Here is a 12,506-nt window from a genome sequence, read left to right on the forward strand (position 1 = left end):
ATATCACGCCTAAGGGATATGGAGGTGAAGTTATTAATATAAAGGGCGTCATGGATACTTCTTTTGAATTCAAAGGCAGGTCTTCGTCAGGAAAGGTGTATATTTCTGATGATGGTCCAGCAATTTTGGGTTGGATACAACAACATGACTTACATATCATTTTGGATCCCAGATCTGTAGATAAGGTACTCTTTATTGATGACTTTCCTAATGTTAATGCTGTCCTCAATAAGTACAATGATGTTTTTCGCTCTAATTTGGGTAAGTTGGAGGGGTATGTACATGAAATTAAGTTAAAAAAAGATGTTACTCCTCTAAAAGATTCTCTAAGAAGGATTCCTATTGCGATACGAAAGGAAGTTAAAGAAATGCTTGAAGATATGCAGAAACAAGATATAATAGAACCAGTGGAAGCCTCCGAGTGACTTTCTCCGGTGGTGGTCACACAAAAAAAGGTTAGCAAATTTCGTTTTTGTGTTGATCTCAGGTCTCTTAATCAGAACATTATTGTAGATAAGTTTCCCCTTCCTAATATCTCGGAAATGGTACTATTGATGGACAAGGCAACATTTTTTAGCAAACTTGATCTCAGATCAGCCTACCATCAGGTAGTATTATACCCTGATTCTAGGAAACACACTGCGTTTTTAACCATTGAGGGGGTATTCCAGTTTAAAAGGTTGTCTTTCGGGCTGGCCTCAGCGGCCAACGTATTTCAACGCATGATGCATTCTTTACTAAAAGACTTGAAACATGCTCACTATTTTCAAGACGATATCCTAATTACTGGTATAGATGAGTGTGAACTTAATGCAAATTTGGCTAAAGTGCTACATATTTTGTTAAATGCTGGTCTTACATTGAGGAAAGATAAATGCAAATTTCTAATGACAGAGATAGACTATTTGGGTTATACCATTTCTCAACCAGGGGTCAAACCAAAAGAAGACTTGTTGAAAGCTATTAGGTGTGCTCCCACTCCTTCAAATAAGGACCAATTGAAATCATTTATAGATTTAGTGGAGTATTACTCCAAACTTGTGTCTAATTTTGCGCATAAGACTGAAGCATTGCGGCTGTTGCTTAGAAAAGGAGTACAATTCAATTGGGAGTCTCAACAATCTGAAGCCTTTGAGAAAATTAAACTTGAGATTGTCAATGCAGGTACACTTACTACATTTGAACCAGGTAAAGACACTTTTTTAACTGTTGATGCAAGTGCTCATGGTATTGGTGCTATTTTATCCCAAAAGAAAAATGGTGTGGAGAAAACAGTTGCTTTCGCTTCTCGTTCTCTCAGTTTTTCGGAACGTAATTACGCTGTGATCGAGCGTGAGGCGTTAGCTGCTGTGTGGGGAGTTTCGCATTTTCATACCTATGTGTGGGGAGTGCCATTTTCTTTAAGAACTGACCACAAGCCTCTTATTAGGATTTTATCTCCAGGAAGTACTAATACTGGTTCTCCTCGCTTGATGAGATTCGCTGCCAAGTTGCAAGAGTACACATAGAAATTTGAACATATTTCTGGGTGGAAAAATATCCAGGCAGGTTGCTTGTCTCGTTTGCCCATTCAGTCTGAAAATTGTGATGAGTTTGAAGAAGAAAATTTATGTTTAGTGGCAAGTTTTTATGATGTGTGTTCAGGTGGTTTCAAATCTATTTCCAAAGATGAATGGCATCAGGCAGTCATTGAAGACTCAGATTTTGTTGACTTAATTAGTGCCATACGCCTTGGTTGGAAACGTGAGGGTGAGGTGAAACCTTCCTTACGCAATTTTATCAAATTGCAGGAAGAACTTAATCTTGGTTGTTCCAATGATTTGGTGATGAGAGGTGAAAGATTAATTCCACCAAATTCACTTAAGAAAAAACTTTTTCTTCTGGCGCACGAGGGTCATCTTGGCCAAAGCATGACTATTAAACGTCTCAAGGTTAATTTTTGGTGGCCTGGAATGGATGATGATGTTCGAGTGTGGGTTGAGAATTGTTCACTATGTAAAGAAAGTGAGAAAAGGTTGAAAATCGATTCTCATTCTCGAGGTTCAATTACTTATGGTACGGAATTACCTTGGGAGAAAGTCTGTTTGGATTTTATTGGCCCGATGGACTTCTTATCTGCTGAATGTCGTTTTGCTATGGTTTTGTTGGATGTTTGTTCATGTTGGATTGGATGTGTGTGGAGTTCATGAAGAATATAACCACTGAAAATGTAATTAAACTCAGATCCATTTTTTTAAAAGAGAGTTTTCCACGTATTCTACTTACAGATAATGGTACCAAACTAACTTCTTTGTCTATGCGCATGTTTCTCTCAAATCATGGGATCAAACACATGTGTACCTCCTTGTATAATCCACAAGGGAATGGTATTGTGGAGCGCATGAATAGAATGGTGAAGGGTACTATTCAAATGTCTGCTCAAGTTCAATGTAATGTTCAAAGAGCTGTGGAGGATTTGGTTTGGTCGTACAATACTACTATTCATAGTGTTACCAATGCCATTCCATTTGAGGTGATGCGTGGTAGGGTTCCCAAAACCAAATTGATTCCTCATTGGTTGTATGAAAAGGATGCGTCCTTACCTACTACTCTCTTTGGTAAGATGGGGAGGGTAGAAGTAGGAGATTTAGTCAAAATTAAATTAGGAAGAAGAGAACATGGTGCAAATACATTTTCAGATCCTTTTAGAGTTAAGGAGGTTCACAAGTGGCATGTAGTGTTGGAAAATGGGCAATGTTGGAACTTCAGAAGAATTGCTCTATATTCAAAGAGAACTAATGGCACAGGTTCTAGAGATGATACTTTTACAAAGGCTTTTCCTAGAAAAGAGATACAAGAAGTTATACGAATGAAATCTGTACGTCAATCACATCTTCCAAAAAAAATGATAATTTTCTTATGTATTAGTGTTTATTACCATTGGAAGATTAACGGGAAAAATGTGAGTTTTAAAATATGCATTTGTGCATTTCATTTTTGTGTGTTTATTCAACTTAAGTTTCTTAAGAGTTTTACTTTTCATCTGTGTTATATATTTTATGATTTATTGTTTATTGTGAGAAAGGAGGATATGTTATGATGTTGTTTCTCTTACTGTCCTCGTGCAGGCATGAGAATCTCTGCTGTCATCTATGGAACTTCTAAAGTTCCAGATTCTCTGCATTCCGTGGAAGGCGGTTGCCGAGGCAGGAGAGTTAGAGCTTCTCCGAGACCTAATTTACTTTAATAAATATCTTCATCCCGAATTACGATTGCTTATCCGTGTCAAGTACTTCAACACTATCCTTTACTTTAAGCTGTTTCGTACCAGAACTTTCCTCGAAAAGAGGCCATTAAAACTTTTCCTTTGGTTCTGAATTCTATTACTAGACTTTTAATGCCTTCTTGGGTGTAGTGCCTTAGAGATGTCTAACGGCCTTGCAGCCCTGTAACTTTAGGCATTTGCTACTTGACTAAGGGTTGCCTTGGTGAACAGTTATGTCTACCATCCAGAACAAGAAAGCATATTAAAGCAGGGCTAATATCTAGGGATGAGACAGTTGTCGCTCGACTAGACCGTTCAGCAAACTTCTGACCTTGGACTATTGCACTACTGTAGACTTGACATGTTTGATCATGTATAGGAGCAAATGTCATCATCAGCAATCTTTCAATACTTTCTTGGCGCTAATTCCAGCTTTTGCATAAAATATTCACCTAACCTTCCCAATAGTCATTTTGATTGTCACCCACACAACTTGTAAAAATTGATTGTGTAGGGTAATTAATCAAAGTACTGGAAGCACATTGTATAGGGGACCATCCATGCGAAACAGCAACAATGTCTTTGTAAATGATTTGTCGCAGTCTATACCAGGACATGGAAGTTCCACCAATGCCATAATGCGTTGAGAGGCTCTGGCACTCTGGAGGGAATAGGATATGGCAAATGTTTCCAGGAGCAGTGGGAGTAACACAGGCCCTTGAAGACACTGAAAAGCATGGATACCCAGCCTGTTCTCTCTGCTGAATGTGTGTGTGTACCTAGCCAAAGTGATGTTTGTATTCTTATGTTTGTATGAAAACAATCCCATCTCAATATAAGGGGCGAGATTCACATAAGTAATCTGACAAAAATTCATAACTTTACGACTTTCTGTATTCACAAAGCGCATTTAGGAGGAGTAAAGTTTTGGTCTTAAATTTAAGTTTTGGTTTTAGGTTTAACTTAAGACCAAAACTTAAGTTTAACTGAGTCAAAGTTTTGGTCTTAAGTTTAAGTTTTGGTCTTAAGTTTAACTTAAGACCAAAACTTAAGTTTAATTGAGACAAAATCCTAACTTTACTACTCCTGAATGCCCTTTTTAAATACCGAAAGTCGTACAGTTAGGATTTTGCTTCAGATTACTTTTGTGAATCGGACCCTAGGAGTTTATGTGAAATTTTAAGTTCAAGAATCATATTTTCAATGAAGTCCCATCTTTTGGGTTAAGCAACTGTCCTTTGGACAAAACTAGAGTCATGACATCCTCTCAGATGGACTGCCTCTGGCAGCCTTTAGTATTTTTGTATATACATTAATGGGGTGTAAATTACAGGTAGGGCCACTGGAATTAGTTGATTTTTCAACTGTATAGTTTTCCACATGCTATGGGGTTTTTAGGAATCAACTATCTGCTTGTAGAAAGCAATACAATAAATGGCTTCTAGCTCAAACAGATCCAAAGAACGCATGGTGCCCCACATTGGTGGACTCTTTGGAAATGTGAGTTTCTCATTGTAATAGTGTTAAAGTGTTTGTCATAGCTCTAAAGTTGAAGCGTTCAACTCATACTAATGAGGTTCATTTTTGCCCAGACAGAATTATTACGTGTTAAAATGACAAAATACTAAAATAATATTGCCACAGAATGTGGATTATCATTCCTTACTTAGTCAACCCTGCTGAGGGATTTGGTCATCATTTGCCAGAAAATCCCGACGAAACTGCTTATAGGCATGTTTTGCCACACTTTGCCAGCAAACATCACTTCAGCTTTATTCCAAGGATGACTTTGTGGAAAGCTGTGGCTTACTTCCTCTCAGAATATTTCATGAATGCACCGTTATGCAGGATAGAGAACACGCGGCAGTACAGGAATGACAGATTTCACATTACTACAGACCGGTTACTCGGACTGTTCACACCTATTACCTCAAAAAAACGCCCACCCTATCCCCCACACCTGCCTTCAATAAACTCTCACCCTAGTTCTTTCGAGACCTGCACTCACCTGCTGCTCCTGTGGGAGTCCCTGGTCTACAGTGACATCTCCTTGCTGTCGTCGCCCTGTCATGCCTGGTCCTTCTTCAAGGAAGACAGGGGTCCGCGCATTACCATGCTTTAAACAGGCCTCGGCCACCCACAACGTCATCCAGCCCTGACGCCGTTCACTTCAGCCAGCGTCGTCACGATCTGACTGACTGGTAACTGCCATCGCAGTCCGGCTGGTGAAGTCATCAGCCCCAACATTCGAAACGGAATGTGCCAACCCGTGTCTATTCTCAGGGGCCACAGGAACAGACCAAACATGCTACAAGTTGGCAAAGGGATGTTGAACCTGCAGGTGTGCTCGCTTAAATAAAAAACATTAAGAATGTACTTTTAAACTGATTGTATTTACACCGGAGTCCATATGACCCAGTCGCTGTCCCTTTAAAGTATTTTTATAGACACTTACAATCATGTGGTATGGAGAAACGACCCCCTCACTCAAAAATGACGTTTGCAAAAAAAATGCGCCCGTTGCAGGGCTGTGGCTGGGAAAAGAGGACATACATAATAGCATTTAACTAGGCAGGTTGTTTGATGGTATGTTGGAATGTAGTTCGTCGGAGTTATGTATGACAGAGTCATCAATGGCCGTCTCAAAGTGTAAATGCATTACCTTCATTTCAAAACGAATTAATACGTGTTGCAGAGAATCTTGCATAACGTGTAAATCACAATTCCCAATCCTTGCTAACCCCTAACTCTATGCATTTTATACAGACTTCTACCGCCAGCCAGCAAGGCATGTAAACTCGGTGTTGTTATACAATTAATAGAATGTACAATTTAGTTCACTAATATTTGTCACCTATTACGTTTAAATATTACATTAATGTGTGTAATAGAAATGGATGCTGTTAGTGGAATTGCACGCATAGACATAGACATTACTAATAGTCAGACATTTATGCTGGGCATTGGTCTGTGAAAAACAACATCCAATCATCTCCGCCCTTCTGCAAAAATGCAGCTCCATTTGACAAGTAAACATTAAACGCGCGTGCTGCACGAGTCCCTGTGCATGCACTGCACCGGAAGGCAAACATGGCATCCAGAAGATAAGGAGAGCTAACTAAACCACTGGTCTGACTCAACGCTCAGTGCCAGTGCAGGAAATAGACGTTTGCAAAACTTTTAAATGAATAACGCAACAAATAGCCTGTTTAAAAAGAACACGATAGCTTTAAAAAATGTTTACTTATTTTGGGGTATTTGTGTGTCAGATTAGTAAATTACATTAGATTTGTGCGTTGCATGACTTCATTAAAAGTAAGAAACATGGAAGAAAAAGGGTCTGGACGACTTTGCCATGCCTGAGCAAAGAAAAAGTTGCATTTATTACTGCCCATTAAGCAAGTGGCCAATGGCATTCTTATATGGCGCAGCGATATGATTTATTAAACTATAGAATACATTATCAGCTGATTTACTCCAATATGTTACAGCTAAGGACTATCAGGTGCAGAGACGTAGAGTTGTTTGCCACGGATCACACAATTTGCAGCGGCATGGTATGCGATTCAGCTATTAATGTCCATTATTGAGAGAGAATTGTGCCTCATGTATAATTGTCCAAGAGCTAAACTAATGCAGTTTGAAAACCTACTGGGCACTACATAAGAAAAAAAGTATTGTGATACGGAAATAATATAGACCCTTCCAGAACATGAAATACTCTATCCGAATATTAGCAAAGCTAATAAGCTTGGCTGTGACTTCCAGCCTTTTGGCTTTGTCACTGCTTGTTTTCTCATGGTTTTTGTAAAGCTTTATTGTTGAGGGACTTCTGGGACTTTGTAGCATATAAGAATGCATTCACTAAAAGCAAAAATATGTTTTTGGTTTCAAAAAGCACACATTGTCATAGTAGTCTAGGGTGACCAGAATTTCAAATTAAAAAAACGGGACATTTTACAAAAATAGCAGAAGGACTATAATTTTCCATCAAGCGAGCGCACAGAATGACAGCGCTCCTCAGCGGAGAATTACAAAACAGGCAGTAAGAACATACATAAGATGCAATTTTTAAACCCAGTAGCTTACCTGTGAATTAAATTGCTTTCTTGGAACAACTGCTAACTATCCCCGCTTTGTAAAACATAAAACAACACCTCCCCCCGTTTTTAGTCGACCCTCTCTAAAAACCGGGACATGAGCTAAATTTCTCGAAATCTGCCTGGACAGCTGGTGAAAAACAGGGACCGTCCTGGCAAATCCGGGATGCCTGGTCACCCTACAGTAGTCTCTTACACAGAAGGAAACAACTCTATATGCTGATGTGCTGCTGGCAAAAGGGCAGAATGTCATGACAAGTGGCAGCTGGGGATGGCCTCTAAAAGTGGTGGGATGTAATCCTTAGCCCAAAATCCAGTGAGTGAGCCTGACTTCTTCTCTGAGGCTTCGGGGATTCTATCACTTGCACTCAGTTCTACTCTCTCATGCATTCTCCCTTAGTCTCATCCACTAACATTCATTTACTCTCATTCGCATTTGCACTTTTCACACTTCGTCTCACTGACTCATGCACGCTCACTCATTCTCGTTCTCACCCGCTGAGTCTCTTTAAGCCCCACTCTTTTTCACTTTTTCTGATTTACTCAAGCTCACTCTAATTCACTCAGACTCAGTCTCACTCAAACCACTCATTCTCACTCATTCACAGTCTTACTCATTCTAGCTCACTCAGTTTCACTCTGAATAAGTCTAAATGATCCACTCAGTGACACTCACTCAGCATCACTCATTCTGTCACTCTCACTCATTCCCACTAAGCTTCACTCAATCTCTCGGTCTCACTCACTCTCACTTATTCTTACCCCTTCTTATTCACCCAGTCTCACTTAGTCTCACACATTCTCATTCACTCAGTCTCACTCTGAATCATCTAGGCTCATTCAGTTTTGCTCATTGTGACTCAGTCTTATATTGTCCCACTCATTTTGATTCACTCTGACTTGAAGTCTCACTCCGACTCACTTTGACTCAATCAGTCTCTGATTATCACTCTCACTCAGACTCACTCATTCTCTGAGTCACTCAGGCTCACACACAGGGAAAACATCCTTAACAACGCGGTCAGTACGCCGCAATGCTGTTACATCGCGGTCGTTACAACGACCGCATGTAACAACGCTATGCCATTACAATGCAAGTATTTACATCGACTTGCGCTAGATGGCGTGCTAACATTAAAAATGGTGTAGTTTACTATCCCAACACCTTCCCTACTGATAAGTGGACTGGAGTTGGAATAGTAAATTACACTTTTTTAATGTTAGCACGCCACCTAGCGCAAGTCGATGTAAAGACTTGCGTTGTAAAGGCATAGCGTAATAACATGCAGTCGTTGTAACGACTGCGATGTAACAGCAAGCGTTGTAATAACACGCGTTGTTACATCATACATCCACACACAGTAACACTCAAGATCTTACTGTACTTACCTTGCTGCCTGTCAGTGGCGTAGCTAGACACATTGCCGCCCATGGCGGTCCCTACCTTTGCCGCCCTGCGGCTGCTGCATGGAGGAGCCGGGGTGCTGGTGTGTTGGTGTGATGGCGATTCTTGCATTTGCCACCCAGCGGTAAACGCATGTAAGAGCGGGGGACAGGGGAAGCAGCTGCCCCTAAAACTGTGCCGCCCAGGGTGAACCGCCCCCCCTTGCCAGGGCCGGACTGGCTTCTGGGCTATTTGGCATGCTGCCAAAGCTGGGGGCTGATGTCACTGCGGTGGGGGCTAATTTCATTGATGGAGACCTGCGTGTGCTTCGAAAAAAACAAAGCAAAACGAATGTCGATCAGCAGACGTAGGTCCCCATCAACGAAATCAGCCCACAGCTCGGCAGCATGCCAAAACGCCCGGTAGCCAGTCCGGCCATGCCCCTTGCTACGCCACTGTTGCCTGTGCAAGTCCTCTATGGACTTCCGCTCTCCATTTACCCTTGTGGAAGCCATGCAGCTCTGCCCACATCAACCAGCACTGGAGCATGAAACTTAAACCTCGAACCTGTGCAGGTGCTGCTCTTTCACCCCGCACTTTCCTAACTCCTTGATAAGGTAGGAAGGGGAGGGGTGACAGGCGGATTGGCGTGCAGCCACAAGCAGTGCAGGGCTTAGATCTACAGCTTTGCTTCCTTTAGCAATGATGCTTTAGCGCGTAACAGATGAGGGAGGCACTGAGGTGAGACAGTGCCCTGAGGCCAGGGCTGGGATTTCACCAGCCCTGGAGAATTCCTCTGACTGCTGGTGCAAGCACCTTCATGCGCCTGCACCTGCTCCAGCAATCAGACAGCGGCGTTAGCTGCCTCGGGCTGCTGCTGAACCTGAAGTAGATTTGTATTCTTTTATTACATCAAGAGTGGATCATCTGTTATTATTCACTCTTGGTATAATAAACACTGGCCAGAAAAGAAGTGGGACAGAGCCCTGGAGCCCATTAGCAAGAGTTGCCATTGGCTGTCCCTCACAGTGAGGTTGGTCAAGGACATGAAGTGGTCTCACGCTTTTCCCCAAGCTGAATGTTGTGGTGGGTGGAATTAAAAAATGTGCATGATACAACAGACTAATGTATAAAGAGGACTGATTGAAAGCCCCTATACGCGAGTATATTAAATATTATTTTATCAAAATGAAAAGTTTTTCCATTGGTTTTGCCCTCTAAAAATTTTAAATGTAAGGGAAGTTGCACACTATGTTTTTGTGTTACCAACTCCTCATTTCCCAGAGTTAACACCCGAAGATAATTCAAAGGAAACCACTCTCCAGAATAGAGTCAATAAAGCACACGAGAAGAAGCTATAAGGTCACAGATGTGGTACAGAGCTTGCTTTCTCGTTTCTGACAGTCAGTGCTGCGCTCAGCTGGCTGCACTCTTCCAGATATATATTCATTCCCTTGCTTTGCATTTAATTTGCACTGAAGCGCTGGGCGTGGGGGTTCCGTATGAACCACAGAGAAGGCCTCCAGCTGGAGAGCCAGGGCTGGGGCGTCTGGGTGTGAGCGCGTGCAGTCGGAGCGCGCGCCTTGGGCAGAACCATGATGGGCTGTGCTTTATGCGCCGTATTCCTCTAGGTTAGTACTTTATTTTCAGATAGTACAGCTCGGAAACAGCGGGGAAGGTTTTTTTGTGAGCTGTGCTATCTGAGAATAAAGTAATAACTCTGAGAAATATCAGATTATATTAACTGACTTTAGGCGCTCCAGACTAATGGGACATGCGCTCGGCTCAGCGCTGCGCGTTTTTTTTTTGCTGGGATGGCAGGGTTGGGTCCAGGTTCACTGCTGATGGGGCTGATTTTGTTGCTGGGGAGCTGCTTGCGCTTCTAAATGAACAATGCAAAACAAATAGCTTTAAGGCATACTTTTTTTAACATTTGTTATGCATTGTTTATTAAGAAAAGCCACGTAGCCAGTACGGCCCTAGCTGCGCCAGCAAAGCCCATCAGGATAGGGCCCCGGCTGTGCCGTCTGGAGCTGGGCCTTCCCTTTCTGCTCCTCAGGGGCGTAACACAGGCCCCCGCAGCCAGGCCCAGACTGGCCGTTGCGGGCACCGGGCAATCCCCCGGTCGGCCGCATGGGTGGGGGCCGGTTTTGGGCCCCAGGGGGCCGATTTTGTTACAGGGCCGTTTTTTGCAGCATAGCTGCAAAAACGGCCCTGTAACAAAATCGGCCGAAAACCGGCCCTTGCAAAGAGTGCGGTCGCACCCCCAGGGGAGAGGGGGGGCCGGCTGAGCACTTTGCCAAGGCCGATTTCGGTCCCCAGTCCGGCCCTGCCCGCAGCCCACGCGGTGCGGGGGGGCCACTAGCTCCAAGGGGCCTCCTCGGCACTGAACTCTGGCCGGGAGAGCTCCTGATTGAGCCCTGAGGGGGCCCCCCTAAGTACCGTGCAGGGAGGCCCCCTCAGTTTTCGTTACGCCAGTGCTGCTCCTAGGCCCTGTCTCGGGTCTGCTGTAATGTTCTGTCCTTTTCCAGCCATAATGGCGGGCAAACCCATGAGCCTGTGAACCCCCCGCTGCTCCTCTGTATTTTTGGGGCATGAAAAAGCCAGACTTGTGTCCCCATTGGACCTAAGCGACCATTCCCCGCTGCCCTTCTTCAGGACTTCGTTCATTAGGACTGGCTACTTAAATGTTTGCGTCATCACTGTCCCGCTCCTCAATGTATGGACGGAACCTGCATCTTTTTCTAACCCACTACCGCCCTTCTGAATCAAAGCTTTACTGCTGGAAGATTCTCTTTCATTCGACAGAGGACTGTAGGGTTCAGATGTGCTCTTTCCATTCTATATTTGCCCCTCTCACCCTTCCCTCGCACCACCCAAAGCTGACGCCAGGGGGCGCATTGAAAGCTCGGTGGGTAGACGTATTGTAGGCTCACCCAACACTGAATGAAGCCCTAAGGTAGGGTTATATCAGCTCCCTACGGACACATCTACGGATTGCTGCTGCAGAGAATAAAGCCACTGGGACAGGTTGTGAAATGTCAGACTTTCATGAGTTTCCATGCTAACTATCAAAGTGATACTGGAGAGAGTAAGTGGTAGACCATTTATACACTAGCTCGCTCACTGTAACAGGCAGTACGGGGCTGGGTTTAAAACATTGTACTGAGGTGAAGCCCTGCCCCATCCTCTGAACACACTCCTGGTCCTTTTGTGTTTTTCGGAGATATGTAACCATTGTTTCTTGTATTCTACAACTGTAAAAACTTCACTGTAAGAATTCACAGAAAATAATAACATTTGTACCTGTTACCCGACTAACAGAAGAACAATGCTGAACGAAGGTGCTAGACCGCAATACTTAGTTGCAAAATATTAACCTGCAAGAATATTGCACCAGCTTGATCGACTACCACTGTATTGTCTAGGAAAATAGATGTTAAGTTAATGATAGTAAATCTAGACATGCGTATATATAATTATCTGGATGATATAGTGGTAGATATAGTAGATGCAACATTTTTGTACGTCAATATTTTGACCACAATAAAGTCAGATATAACCCTTTGTTACCATGAAACCACACAGATTCACTGTCACAACCTCAGATGAGGTGAACACAAGCTTGTGATACAAAACAACAACCCCAACATCTCATTTGACATCACCAATGGCATCATCAACGCAAAGTGATATCCTCATCCTATCTAGATCACACGGTGTCATAAATGACACTGGAAAAATACCAAAAGTAGCAGAACCTAGTAGTCTGAGCACT

General features: G+C 42.9%; 1 protein-coding gene across 2 annotated transcripts in view; it reads right to left on the reverse strand.

Moving 5' to 3' along the window:
• The window catches only part of TMEM229B (transmembrane protein 229B), a 393,737-nt gene that overhangs the window by 340,089 nt on the left and 41,142 nt on the right, over window positions 1-12,506 (reverse strand). Inside the window, exon 1 of one of the 2 annotated variants that reach the window (XM_078659586.1) lies at window positions 5,253-5,466. The exons of the other annotated variant lie outside the window; for it this stretch is intronic. Within the exon in view, the coding sequence (XP_078515712.1) occupies window positions 5,253-5,393 (141 nt within the window). The 5' untranslated portion in view covers window positions 5,394-5,466. Of the gene's footprint in view, window positions 1-5,252; window positions 5,467-12,506 lie in introns of those variants that run through there. 2 annotated transcript variants of the gene reach the window in all.

Source organism: Lissotriton helveticus, chromosome 9 (genome assembly GCF_964261635.1).
Source record: "Lissotriton helveticus chromosome 9, aLisHel1.1, whole genome shotgun sequence".
Taxonomy (NCBI): Eukaryota; Metazoa; Chordata; class Amphibia; order Caudata; family Salamandridae; genus Lissotriton; species Lissotriton helveticus.